Genomic DNA, 19,638 nt, shown 5'->3' on the forward strand with positions numbered 1-19,638 from the left:
TTAGATTTTAGCGCTGTTTGCCGTTGCTAGGAAACATTGTTTTGTTTGCAGTGTTTAACGTGGTAATCGCCTTCTGAAGTTGCGTTTGTTCTCGTACAGCGTGAAAATTTGTAGTGGCTGTGTTTTATGGGAATTAATTTTGTTAATGGAAGGAATTATATCTGTAAACGATGTCTGGGCTACATAAATCAGATGTCTTGGAGATGTATGGACATCTGATGAACATCTTTAAAAGAGCGGATTGCCGACGTTCTAAATTATTTACGTCTTATTTACATAGCCTAGACGTCGTTCTAACAGCTGGCAAGGACGTCTCGGCGACATTAAGCATATGAGCACACGCCCTAATATAAACGTCTTCCAGATGAAAACGACGACGTCACACAGATGTCTGCGCGACGTGCGTGTGCTATCTGGGATAACATTTCGCTCTGTTCGTGCCTTCTGCTGCAAACTCGTTTCGGAGGATTAGCCTACATGCAGTTAAACAAGAATACACTTTAAAACCTTAAAAATACCTTATTTAATCGTTTAACCATTTTAATATTATAGTTTATTTACATTGAGACACAAAATGCGTTTTCTCCAATAGAACAATAATACACCAAAACCCAACATAAATTCACAAAAGACATCAATTTTATTATACTTGATATAATCCAAATCTTTAGAATCCATACGTTTGCAAGAAAGAGATCCAAATTCAGCCCTTTATCCAGTGAGTGATCTTCATCTCCATTTCACAGGCTATCACAGCAGCGCAGTCTGTAACTGTCAAATCCCGCGCTCGTGATGATGAATTCAAATTCAAAAATTGCGCCCTCAAGAAGCGTTACGACATGTTTTACGGCAGTGATATCAAACGCTCATTGGCTCTCGCCTGTTCGTCTATGTTCGTCACAGATTGCGACATGCCGTATTTCAGTCGGTAAACTACATTTGAAATGGAGAAGCGCGCGCGCCTTCACACAGAGCGAAGCCGGATTAACATTTTCATGGATTAATAATTTAAATTCTGCTCTGTACCTCATTCAAAACTATTATATACTGAAAGAGAGGACTGTGACTGCAACGCATCGTCATGTGAACGACTTTTGGTACCGGTTTTGACATTTTCGCAATAAATAAATTATTGTGATTACACGTATGTTGTTTTTCTTCATAATTGTAGCCTATGTAGTTTTCTATCTTTGAAAATTACGTATTAACAATGAGACCAGGCTGGAATGTTTTAGTTAAGTTGCAGAACACACGGTAAAAGTTTGTGATTTCAAAAATGTTTAAGCAGTAGCAAAGGATGTGGTAAGAGTCTGGTAATACCATGGAAATAAACAAGGCTTCCTTTTACAGTACAGTTGCACTTATATATATATATATATATATATATATATATATATATATATATATATGTGACTACCCAGCTGGCATTTTAACGTAGAGTCAGCGTTGAATCAACGTCAGGTGTCAGTGTTGGATAACCGTTGGATTTTGTTTAGATTTTGCAAATCTAATCAACGTTGAAATAGCAACGTCATTCCAACGTCAATATAATCAACGTTGAAATAGAAACATCATTCCAACGTCAATATAATCAACGTTGAAATAGAAACGTCATTCCAACGTCAATATAATCAACGTTGAAATAGAAACATCATTCCAACGTCAATATAATCAACGTTGAAATAGAAACGTCATTCCAACGTCAATATAATCAACGTTGAAATAGAAACGTCATTCCAACGTCAATCTAATCAACGTTGAAATAGAAACGTCATTCCAACGTCAATCTAATCAACGTTGAAATAGCAATGTCATTCCAACGTCAATCTAATCAACGTTGAAATAGCAATGTCATTCCAACGTCAATCTAATCAACGTTGAAATAGCAACGTCATTCCAACGTCAATATAATCAACGTTGAAATAGAAACGTCATTCCAACGTCAATCTAATCAACGTTGAAATAGCAATGTCATTCCAACGTCACGTTTCTCAACATAGGTGAATTCGCCAACGTTGAATCAATATTGATTTTAGTTTAGATTTTGCAAATCTAATCAACGTTGAAATAGCAATGTCATTCCAATGTCACGTTTCTCAACATAGGTGAATTCGCCAACGTTGAATCAATATTGATTTTAGTTTAGATTTTGCAAATCTAATCAACGTTGAAATAGCAATGTCATTCCAACGTCACGTTTCTCAACATAGGTGAATTCGCCAACGTTGAATCAATATTGATTTTAGTTTAGATTTTGCAAATCTAATCAACGTTGAAATAGCAATGTCATTCCAATGTCACGTTTCTCAACATAGGTGAATTCGCCAACGTTGAATCAATATTGATTTTAGTTTAGATTTTGCAAATCTAATCAACGTTGAAATAGCAATGTCATTACAACGTCAATCTAATCAACGTTGAACAGTCAGCTAGGAAGAAGCCAATTGGTCAAAGCAAGACCAGGAAGAAGATTAATAAAGACATTTCACTGACGTAAGAAACATGCTTTATTGCATGGCTGCAAGTGTGCCAACATTTCACACAACATCATTTTACACGTGTCGAACTTTAACCTTTAGAAAAACGGCCCAAACATTGGGCAACATTGAACACGGCTGGTTAAATCTTCCCTTCTTGTTACTTCTTTCTGCCACCGCCACCTATCCTCTCTGGTGCATATTTCAAGTATTTGGCCATGTATTCGTCTGCTTTTGTTGTAGTTGTATCAAATGAGCTCAAGACAGCGTCTGATGAGGGGGGGGGGGGGAAACAGATCAGTATTAGCAAACGTTAACCTCTCAAATTAAAATATTTTGCAAATATCAACTTTTGTGGAATTGCCAATGTTTCAAGTATATAAATTAGTATTGATCAATGTGCAAGGTCATTGATAATCATGTGCTTGGGCAAGCAACAAAAGGCAGTTGGTAGTAACCAGTGCTGCCGGTAGAGAAGTTAGTCTAGAGCCCAGAATGGAGTACTGTATATAATATTAGACCATGCTCTGTAGAGTTCTCCAACTAAAATGATTTCTTCATTTCTTATGAATTATTATTCTGCTTACTATATTCAATTATTTAAAACACTGTTACAAAACTACTATGTTAAAGCAAACTCACCACAGATTATCTTGTAGAGACGGGTCTTCATGAAGGCAACCTTCCCACTTCTTCCTCTGAGGCTCATTATGGCCATCATTTTATTTGTCATAGTTCTGCCATGGTTAAACAGATTTATATTAGAATATTATATTGCAATCAAGTTCATTATGAAAATGTAGCAGAGAGTGAGTAAGTGGGTGTGTGGGGGGAGTGCATGACAGTATATGACAGGGAACATCACTGTAAACTAATGCAAAAAAGGAACATAAAGTTACTTACGCAGCCATTGACTTCTTCACATGGTCTGCAGCATCAACGCCTCCCAACATCTTCAGTTGTTTACTCGGAAAAGAACAAGAAACAAGAAATTAAAATTATAACCAGAAAATGTGGTCAGAGTCAGACCTCCACAAAGCAGGCACATGATGAGGACGAGGAGTTTGTAGTGGTCACCAAAGTGAACAAGCCAATTGTCATAATTAAACTTTGCCAGCACTTTACAAGATTAATTATTTAAAACTTACCAGTTCTACTCCCTCATTCTTGTCCTCCAAGTGATTCTCTAAAGCTTCAAGCTCTTCTTTAGTGTTTGCCGGCTTCACTTCATAACTTGTTCCAGCAGAGCTCTTTTCCCGCTGTCTTCCCGTATAGTATTTTCCTATAAAATATCCCGAAAAATGAAAATTTCAACATTCATCTTTCTGTTGCTATCCCTCTGCTGACAGCAAAAATTCGTACTACAAAACTGCAGCATTAACTATGCGAGTTGTGAAGCTAGGTCTAACGTGACTTTGCTTACAGATTGGCATGAAATCGTGCTCTCACAACAACCACGCTGTTATCTTAAAAAGGCCAATATCACGCTAAGGTTGACTTCAAGTAAGCAAAACGATGCTTTGAAAACATCTGTTTCGCTGAAAGGGCAAGGGGGTAGAAACAGGACAACAGTGCAGAGACTGACAGGTCCGATGGAAGGGCTAACATTAATGTTATGAGAGTAAGGTATTAAAATACGGGATATTTTACAGGAAAATTTGTCCACATACTGGTCCCTGGTTTCCCCATTTAACGTATCCCGGTAAATTCCACATCCTTTTCGGGATTCTAGCATCTTTTTTCTTTCTTTTCTTCTCCCTACTCTGTTTCTCCTCGTTCGACTTGCTGTATGTTTACATTCGCGAGGCCATCAACATGGCCGCCACGCCAAGTATGACGTCACGACGCCCATATGTGACAGAGTCAGGCACACACAACATTTATTTAGGAATTTTCTAGTTATAAAATGTGACTTCAAAAACTTTGCTTACCGTTTGAGATGTTACCACCAAATTCATTCCGAACCCGTCCAGGTCAGAATCTGCCTGACGATGACAACACAGACCCACTTCGCGCATGAGCAATCGGGTGTTGTCTGGAACCGTCAGAGCCAATAGAATCACAGTTGTGTGATGGACAACCGCCGTCCTCCAATCAAGCTCTTGTGTTGAACGATATTCCAAAATGATCAATCAGACTGGAGTTGCTCTCAAAGTACGCCAGGAGATGTAGAAAGCGTCTCAATTCTCTTTTGGCTGATGTGTATTTATTTTTATTTTTTATTCCTTATGAAAACATGAATTGTATCTAAATGATGTATTACAAGATCAATTTCTTTTTTCGGCAAATTGTAACAAATGTGTTATGCAATAAAAAAAAAGAAAAATAAAAGATGTAACGTTAGAAAGCGCTTTTATCACGACTCAACAAACGTTTAATTCAGAGTTGATCTTTCAACGTTGTATCATTATTCATGTATCAACACTTTTTCAACAGTTAATTGATCAGCATTGTTTGGATGTTGGAACAACGTTATTTTTCTATTGATATATTTCAACAAAATGTTTAAAAGTCATGGTTGTAAAAAAAATAATGTTGATTTGAAGTACAACTAAAAAAAAAATTTTTATTTCTATGTTGAATCCGTAGTGAGTTAACAACACCACTTCAACCATTTAGTGTTCAACGTTGTTTTGACGTTGAATTAATGTTACTTAACAAACGTTTAATTCAGAGTTGATCTTTCAACGTTGTATCATTATTCATGCATCAACACTTTTTCAACAGTTAATTGATCAGCATTGTTTGGATGTTGGAACAACGTTATTTTTCTATTGATATATTTCAACAAAATGTTTAAAAGTCATGGTTGTAAAAATAATGTTGATTTGACGTACAACTCAAATTTTATTTATATTTCTATGTTGAATCCACAGTGAGTTAACAACACCATTTCAACCATTTGGTGTTTAACATTGTTTTGACGTTGAATTAATGTTTTTCCATAAACTGACATTATTTCAACCACATTTAAACGTTTAAGGTCAGTCGAATGCCAGCTGGGTATGGAAAAGGGAATGATATGGTACAATTCCGGTAATACCATGGAAAACAAGGCTTCATTTTACAGTACAGTTACACTTTACTTACCGAGTAGCTGCTAAATTGTCTTGTTTTCCTTGGTAACGTTGCAGGACATACGAGGTAAAAAAAAAAAAAAAAAGTGACTATGGAAAAGGGAATGATATGGTACAATTCCGGTAATACCATGGAAATAAACAAGGCTTCATTTTACAGTACAGTTGCACTTTACTTACTGAGTAAATTGTAAAAACATCTGCAAGAACATACCCAGTATTTAAGATGTGCCATGACATTAGGGAAAACTGTTCCTGCGGGGTAGTTACCAGGTAAGTGTAAGGTAAATTATTTGATAAACCCTCTATAAATGGGTGTAGCAATGAACAACAACTATGTAAGACAAGGTAATTTATTGGAAACTACCGTCTTAATTTCAAGATAGTAATAAATAAACATGGACTGTTACCAACATAACCCTAGGATAACTACAAACCTAACTTGAATTGATGGGTAATACTGGAGGTGTTTCTAAAAATTGTCTGCCTACATTCTGAGGAAGTACACAATTAAATCGGAGTTATTACCAACCTAAACAGGTAACAAGTACACAGTACTTTGTTGAGTTGATATTTAACAGTGGTGTTTTTTTCCCTGGTAGTTTCTCTGTAATTGCATACTAATCCCCTTAAGTAATTACACACTAAAATACTATAATTTACCATATGCTTACCAGGTAAATACTTAGTAGTTTCTCTGCATTTACATACTTGTTACCTGTGGTAATTACCAATAACCAACTATAACTTACCATACATTTACCAGGTAAATACCTAGTAATTAGAGGACTGTAAAAGGAAGGGTTACCCATACTTTTCATTTAGAGTTTTTTTACTGTAACCTTTTTGGCTTTTGCAGTTGGGTCACTGTATTTTCACAGTATGCAAGTGGAGAATATACAGACATTCGATAGGCCTACAGTAAGGCCTCCAGTAAGTTGTCATTACTATACTTTTTTACGTAATTGCAAAATTTGTTTACTTTGTTACAATATACTTTTTTTTCTGTACCTGTATGCTTTGGATTCTGTGTACTCCATTTTTTGATGTAGTGTCTAATGAATGATCTGTAGTGTTTATAATATTGACTCGCTGTGTGTATGATCTGAGAGCATTGTTTGATTTTGAGAACAGATAAAATGGTTTTGAGGCAATTCTCTGAGATGATTCTCTGAGGAAATTCTCTGAGATGTTCTCTGAATGTGGATTGAAAATTTGGTTTTGTGTTTAAGGTTTTGAGAAAGTGAGTGATGGTTTCAAGAAACGTGTTTTAGCAATTCAGAAAAGCTGTAAAAATTTACTTCTCCCTGAGAACTATATGTTGTTTTTTTTTACTTTTCTTTTTATTTCCTTCTATCAAGTGCAGTCATAAAGTATGTCACAAATGAACTTTTTGATGGTACAGTAAGGTGTCACGGGTAAGTCTACAAACAGAATAGCAGTCCGTAGATATCTTTCGAGAACTATATGTTTTGAACAATGTGTTTTCTATTTTTTGGTGTATTGTTTACCGACTGTTTGATCATTTTGATCACTTTGTTTATAATTTGAGAGCAGTGTTTGATTTTGAACACAGGTAAAACTGTTTTGAGGCGAAAGTATCATTTTGCAAGAGGAGTCAGAGGTTTTGTAAATAGTGCTTGAAGATGAGGTTTTGTGTTTAATGTTTTCAGAAAATGGATTGAGAAAAACTGTAATATCCAGCGCTAGGTGGCGCAGTGAGTTCTCTGCATTCTAGAACTGCCGTTTATCATTAACTGAAAACTGATGTAAATAGTTCAGATGATTTGAGCTGCTGCTCCTGACAGATGAGAGCTCGATCATGATGGTTTCTAATCGTTTGTACTGGATGCTGTGGATGTTGTCTTGTTTTGGTGAGAATTTGTATCACTTAAAACCGTGTATTGAATATCTGTATAAAATAGCTAGTTAATTCTATTTTTATTTATGAGGTAATTGCAGAAAAATGTCTGCCTTCTACTGAAATTGTTCTACAAATAAAAAAATCACTACAGTAGTTGTAGTAGTTAACTGCAGAACAAACACATTTTAGTATACATTTAGTGCGATTTTAACTTTCTTTTCATTTCTTTCTTTCATAAAACACAGGACAATATTTCGGTCAAGATCTGCAGTTTCCTGAGCCGGCTAATGGAGAAGTGGGAGAAAGCGTGGAGCTCGCCCCTAACAACCCACCCTCCACATCCATTCTTATAACTCAATGGACTTTTACTTCAACTTCAACTATTATTATTTCAGTAGCATCTGGTGTAACTACAGTAAACCCCACATATGAAGGCAGAGTTAGTTTTGACATCAACACACTCGCTCTGGAGCTGAAGAATCTGACACTGGGTGATTCTGGAATATACAGACTCAGTGTATCACCTACTGCTGGAGGAGCACTTACAGGAGAAACTTCACTACAAGTGTTTGGTGAGTGCGTTGTTAAAACTTGGTTCAGCGTTTGATCATAAATTAGGCCTACAAGTTTATGATAAGGGTGTAGTTAATGAGGTGTTTATAAAATGTAAAAAATGTAAAAATAAATATATTTAAAGTCCCCGTGAACCGGAAGTTGCAAACGACTTTTCTCCAGTGTTATGACGTATTTCCCAGTGAAAAGGAATATTGAACAGAGGGCAGGGTTTTACTCTAGCGCTCCTCCTCTCCATCCCTGCTCATAACAGACTAACGGTTTGAGGGGAGTGGTTAAGCGTTTCCCAAACCAATTCCTCAAACCTACGTCATCAGAGAAGGTCCTCCAATGCAGAGGGGAGGGGCATTTTCAGATTTTGATTAAAGATTACCATGGTAAAAAAAATTTTTTTTAAATATTTTCTTGCACGGATTAATTGTTCACCACAAGACTAGTAATATGCGCTAACAAAGTAAATAGGGTCAATTTTGATTTCATGGGGACTTTAATAGACAGTAAACCAAGATGTTTGAATATTGCATCAGTACAGTTGAAGTAGCTAACAGATGTACTAATGAGAATTGATAATATAATAAATAATAATGAAAATAATAATAATATATATGCACATGCCTGCTTTTATTTGCAGTAACTTATATGCTTATAGTGTTAGACTGTGAACCAGACTTGCAGCCATGGGTGTTTTGCCCTAATAAATTGCCCTGTTCCCACTTTATAATAACTGTTTAACTACAATGTACTAACATTTAAATTAATCATTTGATACAATAAACTTAGTGTGTACATTCATGTTTTTACATTGTACTTATATTTATAAAAAATACTTGCATGTAATTACAGCTGCACTTAATTTCTGTAATTACCAAGGTTATAATCGTTAACGAAAACGAACGAAAAAACGAAAACTAGGTGCGAAAAAACATTGTCGTTAACTGAAATAAAAATAAAAACGAGGCATTACAAAAAAACGATAACTAACTAAAACTGTAATGTGTGTTTGGCAAAACGAACTAAAATAAAATAAAATTATAGAGTAAATGTCCTTAGTTTTCGTCTTTGTCAAGGTCTTTCATTTTTTTAATGCTATTTAAAACACGCAGCGTATTCCCTGCTCACCCTCCGTCTCTCTGTCACTCATGCGTCTCTCACATGCGCGCGCGCACACACACACACACACACACAGCCCCTCCCCTCCGTGCACACCGTCTCCATGAGAACGAGTGTTCGTTCAACGTTGCAAGTACGCGAAAGGTTGGTATCTCCATCTCGTGAACACCTTTACACAATCACACATTAAAAAGTGGTATAAAAATATTTTAAATTCTGAATATAATTTTGTCAGTGTGTTAATGTTGACCCGAGAAGCGATTACGCCTTCTTTAGAAAGTTAACTAGTTGGAAAGTTAACTAGTCGCAAGTTTGAGGTAAAATGCACTTTTTGGTTGTGGTTGTCGATGTCAAAACACTATAAGCTATAAGCTGTGATTCAAATATTAAATAATGTTATGTCATTTTTTTTACTTTTACACTGAATGTTTGCTGCTTCAATCCAGATGAGTAGGCTATTGACTATATAGGATAAATTAATGTGTGTGAAACTCACATTAATTAATTAATTAATTAGTGTGAAAATTGTACAGCTGTGGTATTTGTATAGGGTGTGATTTCTGTATAGAAGATGTGTAGATTTCTGGTACGGCGTGTGGATTTTGTAAGAGGTGAAGGAATTTCAATGGGGTGTGAATTTTTTCCTAAAATTGTATGACATTTTTGATGAGTTAGTATTACACAATACTTTTTCTGACCTTTTTGAATCTTGCCCCTGACAAATAACCCAAATTACAAAAAAAGACTAAAACTAACACTAAAACTAATAAAAACTAAACTAAAACTAAGCATTTTCAAAAAATAAAAACTAAACTAAACTAGCAAACCCACTTTAAAAACTAATTAAAACTAAACTAAATTTGAAAACAAAAAGACAAAACGAAATAAAAATAAAAACTAATGAAAAATGCAAAACTATAATAACCCTGGTAATTACATCTGCCAACCCTTCGCTAACACCTTAACTCACCCTTAAACCTAACCAGACCACCAAACCTGTCCCAAACTTTATCTATATTCCACCTCAATAGCAGCAAGTGTTTTGCAATACAACATTAGTATTACATTTAACAATTTTTTTTAATGTAAGTACCTAGTAGTTAAAGACACTATAAAGTGTCATAATTGGCTTTATGCCCAGCTGCACTACTTCTTGAACTTCAGCCAGCTCCTTTGTTTCCTCTCTGCCATTATTGGACAAACTGATTAATCCAGGTGTGCCTGACCTCAGTAGTCACAACAACAATAATCAGACACACCTGGATTAATCAGTTTGTCCAATAATGGCAGACAGGAAACAAAGGAGCTGGCTGAAGTTCAAGAAGTAGTGCAGCTGGGCATAAAGCAGATTGAGATGTTATAAACTTATTGACAAGGGAGAAACACCCACAAATTTGAATTTAGCATTCAATGAATAATATAAACAATCATTTAAAAACTAAACAACTGTTAACATTACTAAACAAGTAAAAGTGACAAAACAAAACAAAGGCAAGCTGTAAATAATTATAGTGATTCTACGTTACAGTGAGTGCTGCCACATCAGTTATTTGCAGTCATAAACAAAAAAGTATTCAGTAATACTTTATACTAATACTAGGTAGGAGTGCACTTTTAACAGTAAATTGTAATATAAATTTCCAAAAATTCTACATGCAGTGGTGTCAGTGTAGTGAATGGAATGGACACATTATGACTGCTTGTTATGCAACTGAGTAATATTCATAGGAACCAGTAATTTATGACAAGATGAACATATTGCAAAAGCACAAGCTCTTTTGCTGTTTTTACAAATGTTCAGTGGGTCCTAAATGTGAAAGACTAATTTTAGATCCAGTGTATTTGTTCTTTCTCTCTTGTTTACACAGAAAAAATATCTAATGTCAGGCTTATTGGTCCAGAAGAATCATTAATAGAGGGCAACTCATCTGCGAACATCACCTCTGAGGGAACTGGCAGCGTCACCTCTGTGCAGTGGATGAAAGATAACAGTCCTCTGTCTCCTAGCAACCGCATCATCTTCTCACCTGATAACAGATCAGTGTCCATCAGTCCAGTGCAGAAATCAGACAGTGGGGAATATCAGTGTACTTATAGAAACCCTGTCAGCTCTGAGACGGTAAAACACAGCCTGATCATCAACTGTGAGTGTTAAACATTTAAACATCAAGATGACTTGAGCTCAAACCTGATGAAATATAGACATACTTCAGTGCTCAGTTTGTTCCTCTGACAGTGAGTCTCTTGTGTTTGTTCTAGATGGACCAGAAGATGTTTCTATTGAAGGTCCGAATGTGGTGGTTTTAGGGGTTCCTGTGTCTCTGTCTTGCTCTGCAAATTCTGAACCTTCTGCCTCATTCATCTGGAGGTTTAATGGAACAGATACCAGTGTGACCACACACACTTTCACCATAGATGAGCCTAACTCCACACACAGTGGAGATTACGAATGCACTGCCTCGAATAGTGTCACGAAGAAACGCGTAACCTCACAAAGACATGCTTTACTAGTTAAAGGTAAAAAGATAAAACTAATCTGAAATGTGTTGTCACTTTTTGATAACCAATGCTCTGATCTTAATTTAAAGTATGTAATATTGTCTGTTTAAAAAAATAGTAATCGGTACTTTTATGACATTTTGTATTGCTTTAGATTACTTTGGATAAAATTATTTGCATAAAAGTCTGCTACATGAAATAAATAAAATACTGTATACCCATTAGAAAGACATTAGATAGGACATTTCATATACATATATTACAATTTTGGTACAGGTGCATTACAGTAAGTATTGTGTTCAGTAGATTATCTGTTGTTTTTCTTTATCTTTGTAGATGATGGAGGAGGAGGACTGACAACAGGAGAGATAGCTGGGATTGTCATTGGAGTTTTAGTGGCAGTTGCAGGCATTTGTGGTCTTATTTTCTATTTAACCAAAACCAAGAAAATGTGAGTAAAACAATCTATTTCTGAATGATGTGAAATTACATTTACTTTCCCTAAAATATGTCTATTTATGCAGGTCCGGTTGTACAGGGGTGCTAGTGGGTGCTTAGTGCCCTCAATCAAACGTAAGATCACCCTCAGTTGAAACTAGTAGCATATTGGCAAAACAGATTTGGCCACCTGTATACCTACTGATACGGGTATGCTTTCAAATGCTGCCGTTCTATATGTGTGTTTGTGTTAATGCGATCTTGTTGCACAACCATACCAGCATATCACAAGTAGCAGTAAAGCACTGCCCAATGCACAATAAATAACACATAACATCACAGATGTCATTCCCTCTTAAAACATCGCTTGAGTGAGAAGAGAAGTTTAAAGCTGTAAGGCTTCTGTACGTTGTCCGCCTAAAATGACTTCAGATATTTCTAATGGTTGCATCCTTGATATCAAGAACACAGCCAGGTACTTTAATGTGTTATTTGTAGTTCATTAACACGGCAACAGTGTTTTGGGGTCCTGAAAAAACGAACTTGGGTTTCAAAGTGTAATTTATTTTTAACTATACCATTATCGTCTCTGCGTAAACTACAAAAATGTGAATTTGTGAAAATGATGACGTCATGCGCATGCATATAACACCAGGTGCGTAGTGTTACAAAGTGACATCACCAAATACTGGCCTGGCAGCACAATACAGCGTTTAAATCGTTTATTGGCAGACCCATGTGAACAGAGGAAAAATAAAAATGTATATAATTATATAAACAATTTATTATTATAACTATTATTTTCAAAGAGTTCAATAGGTAAAAAGTAAAGGAAGTGTTCTCCAAAAGCTTTTGCTGTGGTAATGAAATTAGTACTGAGAATCCTGTAATTGTACTGGTATAGTTACCGACTATTGAATTTTGGTTTTGGTTTTGTGACTAGTGTTGTTAATAATAAAATACTAATTTGTTATACGAAGTCAGTAACACATGCCCTCTTAATATTTTTTAAATGCTGTTGCATAATTATTTATAAAAGTACTGACTTGTAAACTTATAAATCTCCCACTGAACATCACTATTTTTGTTATGGAGGTACTTAGGAGCTGTTTCTTACACATTACATGAGTGTAAGCCCGTCTAACGGTCCAAATGGGGGTTTGCGGTAGGACGGGTGAAGGTTTTTGCACGTTAGGCTACTGTCTTTCCTTTTACGCAACACAACAAGAAAAAAGTGAGCGAATGTTTGATTATTCTTTTTAACTATTTAATTAGCCTATATTTTACCCGTTCAAATTAAACTATGTCGCTCAGAGGTCTTCTGTTTAACGCGGGTCTCACGTTCACAAGCCCATCAGTTTTGGTCACCAAAGAGAGGTAATTGCTATATACCTGAGATCGGTCACATTCACGCTTACACAATCAAAGATTTGGTATAGCCCCCATGGAATTGCATACACTTGAATTTAACTTAACTTTTACTTCAGTAGAGGTATGGCCACTATTACAGATATAAGCCGACCAACATTACTTCTCTTTTAATAGCTTTGGATTGGCAATGCCGTGATTTTCCACGTACACTTATCTAAAGTTGCCAAAAATTGAACCTAGGGTCTTTTTGTTAATCTACCCGAGTCAAACTTTTGTGTAAAAGCATAATTAGAATGGAAATGCCACTTTTAAGATTGACCGTATTTTCGTTTTAGGTCAAAATGCCTTTTGAATGGGAGTGCATGGGGCACTTCTATGATAGCTATTTTTAAAACCCTAAAGGTGATGATACACAGGGTAACTTTTTGAGCAATTTTGCTGGGCAATCTTGTAGAGTGATTGTTGCTTGGGCACTTTCCTATTGAAAATGGGCAATAAATTTCTATCTGGATAATTTAGTTCGGTCGTGGGCCCTGTGTCTCATCTGGTTGCCCGTTGACGGCAACATTGCCCAGCAACATTGCTCAAAAAGTTGCCCTGTGTATCATCACCTTAAGAAGGCTCGACACAACATAAAACTGTGCTCGTAGTATCACCAGGGGCTCTACACATGAACTTGAGCATTGACTACATTGTTTGTGTACACAAAGTTTACTAAAAATAAATGAATAAAAAATAAATAAAACTCACTTTATCAGATAGTGTTTCCAGTGGCTGGAATTTTGTCAGTCAAAAGTAGGGATGTCCCGATCTGATCCACGTCATCGGTATCGTGCCGATACTGGCCCAGAACGCTAGATCGGATATCGGAGGGGAGAAAAAAATATGATCCGATACCTATTAGGGGTGGAACGGTACATGTATTCGTATTGAACTGAAACCATACGTGCGTCACGGTTCGGTGCATGGATTTACACGGAGAATAAAACTGGCGTGCACATTAATTAATGTAATGCGGAACTACTGTTAGATACGCGCATAGACATATGCGGGTTCTTTAGGGACACCTAATCAAACATACCTCCACCCTTACCACGGGCGCGATCGAACAGTGGAAACATTAAAAAAGATTAAAAAAGAAAATCAAATGTGTTTTTAATGGTAGGCTAGTAGGGCTGGGTATTGACACAAACTTCACAATTCGATTCGATTTCGATTCACAAGCTTGCAATTCGATTCGATTTCGATTACGATTCGATTCGATTCAATATCGATTATTTTGGATATCAGGTACAATACATTGCAAATTTTCTCAAGGAAAATCTCTTAACTATTATTGTAAACTATGGGAGTCAGTTGTAGCCTATAGGCTTCATTAGCCTACTATAATATTGAAGGTAAAAATTAACTGATTTGTATACAAACACTTAAAATACACTTTTATTTATTTTTATAATAATAAAGTTTATAATGAAATTATATAAAAATTTAAATGGAGGCTGTCATAAAAAACTTTCCAGATTTATTCAAACATGCATTAAATATTGAAGAACATTAAAAATCATAATGAATATGTAATATGATGCATATATTTATGGTCACTGGATATGGTTTTTCTGAGGTAAATGTGACATTATATGACATTGTTACTAACGTCTTTCCATGGTTGAAACATGGTTGATTGAGCGATTCCATGTGACACGATACGGACTTCGATAAGTTGTACTCTACCTTTTAACACACTTTATGCTCATTCATGTTTATTTCGCGCTGTAACTGGTGTTATTAAGGCGGAAGAGACGCCACAGCGCCAAAACGGTAATTATGTTTTTGAATTTCGTAAGAAAATGGATGTAATTTGAAATCTGGGACTTTGTTTCATATCAATAATAACAAAGCACAAAGATTATTGCGATTTATTGGATGGCATGCGCGCAACAATGTGCCATTCATTCAACAGCTGAAATCAGGATGACTAATCGATTCTTGGGATTTAAGAATCGATATCGTTTCGTAAAAATGAGAATCGATTAAAATCGAGAAATCGATATTTTTTACCCAGACCTATAGGCTAGTATTATTTTATACAGACATAAATTATTTATAATACAGATGAGAATAAAGTTAAAGTTAATAAAAATTTTAAGGAAACAAATATATTGATCTGAAATATAGCAAATTAATTTTAAATTCATTCAGGTACAATTGCCAAACATATCTCAAGGTCTTTTGAATAAAGGGTGGCAGTCTTTCATTATCAACTGTTGTTGTGGACTATATACTGGAGAAGTATTTGTTCTCCATTTGAATGAGATGTTTTTATGTAGCTAATTGAGCAAAGTACTTCCATGTATTTTATTATTAGTAGTATTAGTTCAAGAATAAAATAAAAATATCGGATTGATATCGGTATCGGCAAATAGCCAAAGCTGCGGCATCGGTATCAGAAGTGAAAAAGTGGTATCGGGACATCCCTAGTCAAAAGTAGTCGATCTCTGAATGCAATGTGAATGTAACATGAGGAGAGTAAAGATGGAAAGCTCCTAAAGCTTGTTTCCATATAAATTCTCGGATAATTTTTTATCTAAGTTATAATTTTTTTATCTAAGTTATCATCATCTTTTCATTGAAATTACAAGTTCATGACATTTCCTCATATGGAGTCAGTTCATTACGTTGCATTCTGAGATCTTTTGACTAATTATTAATTAATTTCCTTTGTTTTCTCAGAGAGTTGCCCTCTCTTCCAGTTTTTTCAGTCTTACATGAGCACTTTAGAGCACCCATGCTAATTTCAGAAGCACCCTCTGTGATTTAATTCTGAAACCGGGCCTGTATTTATCTGATAATTAAATGATTTCAGCAAAACAACTGTAATAAGCTGCTTATTTGTGAGACAAAAATGTAGTAAAGATTAACAACTAGTTGTAACAACGTATTTGTCTTTACACTGCAGCCCAAGTCTAAACCTTCACAAAAATGGACGGGCAAGTGGAGGTATGTTTGTTATTTATTCATAATTTCAAAACAATTAAGTTCTGATTAAAGCAACACAACTGACATCACCAGTTATAACAAGATTGACCCTGATACTGTCCATTCCATAAGAGATTTCAGATGATCTATTCATATTACAGATGATTCAGAACATATTTATTTCAGTATAAAAATTATTGAATGTTTCTTTCTTCAAGCAGCAGCACAAAGCAGACAAGAGCCTGTGAGTGACTTTCAGTTTCTCTCATCACAACCATTTTTACCTTTTATTCTCTAAAACTGTAAAAATCAGATGTGAAATGACACATTACAAACACTTAAAGGTGTTTTTCAGTGGTAGTAACTGTTATTCAGTTGTTCTGCCTCTTCTGTCTCTTGACTCTTTTATCTCATAGAGGTAATTAAAGAGTTTATGGCTTTTCTAGCAGGAAGGATGTGTGTATTTTTACTGTCAGTTCAAAAGGACTTTAAGCTTTCAGAAATTACTGCAGTGAGCTATGGATATTGGCATATATTCAGTAATTTGGTTATCATGATAATTACCACTGTTTAATAGTGACACTTGTTTTTCCCCATTTAAATTTCAGCAACAAGAAAAAAAATTATCTGATTTTTACCTAAATTTACATCATCATTGTGTATGACATTGTAATTTAACAATTCTTTTTTACTATTTGCAGGAATTGAACTATGCAGACGTTAGCCATTTTCAGAAGGCTGGTGGAGAGAGAGTGATTCTGGGGAATAATAGTGAGCCTAGTACAGAGTATGCAGAAGTAAAATCTGGAGCCAAGTCAAAGGCTTATCCACCTCCCTATGGAAGTCAGGTGAGCAGTTTCGTATAATAAATGTAGCTAATCCCATTGTAGAACACCATATGTGTACTTTAGCTGCAATAAAACTTTAATGCATCATAAAACAAGTGCTATCTATTCTGTCTTGCAACCATGCTGTAAAACAATAAGGAAGTCATTCGGTTGCTTTCTTTTATCTTATGCTTGTGTAACGTCTCCCTTCAGGTATCAAACCATCCTTTGCGCAGGTGAGGGAGTGAAGACACTGAAGTCTACTGCACTGAGTCTTCCACATATTGCACATTTACCACATTTTGTTTTATTGCTTTAATTTAGCTTTATTTTGCTTAATGTTGTTGTGTAAGTGAAATGTAACATTTTTAGTTTTGAATGCAAGATGGCCTGTCAGGCTGTGAAATTGTTCTATTTTCATAATTATGATAGGGAAGGCAGGGGAGGATGGTAACACTTTTTGCTTTAACATTTGTTGGTCAGGGCTATTTATCTTAAATTTTGATGCTATGTTCCCAGATTAATCTGATACAAATTGATGTTGTTTCGAAATATACAACTTGTTTTGAAATCTCTCTATTGTGAAAAATAATGTCACATACAAAATGACATTACAACATACCATCTACAGGAGTGAGTTGTAACAGTATTCGTGGGGTGCAACATTATAGAGAAAGCATGGATATCTATTTAAATTTTGCGCATGCATTTATTTAGTTTCATTGAAATGAAATGAAATAAATGACTGAACAAATACATAAAACATGGGCTTTCACAGTTGTCAAATATCAGCTTATACAATGTCCTATTTTGTTACAACCCTTCCCAGCTCAGAGATGACAGTTCCAGTTAAACAAGAAGCTGCGGATTCAGATGAAACATGTTCTGTCTATTAACATACATAAATCTTATTGCAAATCAAAATTAAAAATTTTTGTGTGTGTATCAAGTGTTGAAGTCAAGTCAATTTTTCTATCTCAAATTTATCTTCAAATTTTTACACAGAGACTTACAACTTCTACTGTCACCTCAATAGGATGGTGGCCATGTATGATTTCATCCCTGTACGGAATTTGGTTAAACTGACCGTATTACAACTCGGCCCTTGTTACAACCATCCCTTCTCCCACAGCATGCCTTTATAGCATATGACTGAACATCATATCAAATATCCACTGTTTGTGTCATATGCCCAGTGACTTTTAATTATAACCTGTGATTCACACTTGATAATGTTACAGATCATTCAAATTGAAACTGTGACAAATGTTCAAAACAGAGGACTCTGCTCTGCTATTGTCTAGAGTGTTATTCGTCTTATCTAAACAGTTCATAGACATTCTTCCTCTGAATGTTTTATATTTATAGGCTTTTAATTAGCTATCACACCAAACAGTTCTTAGAAACCATCAGATACATCCTCATTCTTTCTTTCTTACACTGGGAAAATAAAATAACTGTGATAGTGGGTAATTAAAAACAGGTTTCATGACTAAATTCACCTTTAGACCTGAACAAAACGTCACACGGAAAAGAAATGAGGAGGCAACATTTTATTCTAGTCATAAACAGTATAAGCTTCGGTAAAAATAAAACAATTATATGTGACCCTGGATCACAAAACCAGTCATAAGTCGCACGGGTATATTTGTGGCAATAGCCAACAATACATTGTATGGGTCAAAATTATCGATTTTTCTTTTATGCCAAAAATAATTAGGATATTAAGTAAAGATCATGTTCCATGAAGGTATTTTGTAAATTTCCTACCGTAAATATATAAAACATGTATTTTTGTGAGTGAATGCAGCACAACCGTGAACATAAATGAACAACTTTAAAGGAGATTTTCTCAATGTTTCGATTTTTTTGCACCCTCAGATTCCAGATTCTCAAATAGTTGTATCTCGACCAAATATTGTCCTATCATAACAAACCATACATCAATGGAAAGCTCATTTGTTCAGCTTTCAGATGATGTATAAATCTCAATTTAAACAAATTGACCCATGTGACTGGTTTTGTGGTCCAGGGTCACATATGGCAGTTTTATTGTCTGAATTGAACTTGTTCATTATCTTTACCAAAGAATGTGATATAAGTACTGTTTTGTTATTTATAATTTATGTAAACTTCAATGACATTTGACAGAGGAATTTAATTTGTTTAAAATAAAGAGTTAATTTATTGCTCATTCTACCTTTTGGTTCTGGTTTTCAGCTCTTTTGTATATTTATAAGGTCACATACTGTATTGTCCCCTCATGGTGTGATAACAGAGCCGCAACTGATAAGGATTTATCAAGGCAGATGTAATGAGTTAAATTTTAACTTTGCTTGTGCGTTTTATGTTGATGAGTGACCTAAAAAGTATCATGGATGAATTCTGAACAATGTACAATTCATGCTTAATGTTATTTCAGTAAT

At 35.2% G+C, this 19,638-nt stretch overlaps 1 protein-coding gene and 1 long non-coding RNA gene across 5 annotated transcripts; one reads left to right on the forward strand and one right to left on the reverse strand.

Annotated features, from left to right (window-relative positions):
* Positions 1–2,489: 2,489 nt before the first annotated feature.
* Positions 2,490–4,544, reverse strand: LOC311066749. 3 transcript variants are annotated; one of them, XR_014603130.1, is made up of 5 exons: positions 4,409–4,544; positions 3,626–3,759; positions 3,381–3,443; positions 3,120–3,214; positions 2,490–2,747 (listed from the first exon to the last, which is right to left on the reverse strand). It is a non-coding gene; the product is annotated as an uncharacterized lncRNA (long non-coding RNA). The 3 variants fall into 3 exon arrangements; XR_014603131.1 differs by lacking the exon at positions 4,409–4,544 and adding an exon at positions 4,128–4,294; XR_014603132.1 differs by lacking the exon at positions 4,409–4,544 and adding an exon at positions 4,148–4,289.
* Positions 4,545–7,327: 2,783 nt separating this feature from the next.
* Positions 7,328–19,411, forward strand: LOC311066948 (cell adhesion molecule CEACAM20-like). Of its 2 annotated transcripts, none has more exons than XM_084088434.1 (10): positions 7,328–7,428; positions 7,664–7,990; positions 10,970–11,245; positions 11,361–11,618; positions 11,937–12,051; positions 16,366–16,406; positions 16,604–16,629; positions 17,087–17,233; positions 17,426–17,448; positions 18,042–19,411. In XM_084088434.1, the coding sequence occupies exons 1-10, from the start codon at positions 7,377–7,379 to the stop codon at positions 18,106–18,108; spliced, it is 1,332 nt and encodes a 443-aa protein (XP_083944560.1). In that variant the 5' UTR covers positions 7,328–7,376; the 3' UTR covers positions 18,109–19,411. The 2 variants fall into 2 exon arrangements, with proteins under 2 accessions (XP_083944560.1, XP_083944561.1); XM_084088435.1 differs by having other exon boundaries at positions 16,607–16,629.
* Positions 19,412–19,638: the final 227 nt, after the last annotated feature.

This window comes from Abramis brama (assembly GCF_963993115.1).
Source record: "Abramis brama genome assembly, chromosome: 17".
Taxonomy (NCBI): Eukaryota; Metazoa; Chordata; class Actinopteri; order Cypriniformes; family Leuciscidae; genus Abramis; species Abramis brama.

Excerpts from the sequence above, each read along its gene's own strand:
- LOC311066948 (XM_084088434.1), top strand. The coding sequence starts at position 7,377 with ATGATGGTTTCTAATCGTTTGTACTGGATGCTGTGGATGTTGTCTTGT. Across the intron at positions 11,619-11,936 it reads ACATGCTTTACTAGTTAAAG|ATGATGGAGGAGGAGGACTG; the intron begins GTAAAAAGATAA and ends TTATCTTTGTAG. Across the intron at positions 17,234-17,425 it reads CACCTCCCTATGGAAGTCAG|GTATCAAACCATCCTTTGCG; the intron begins GTGAGCAGTTTC and ends GTCTCCCTTCAG.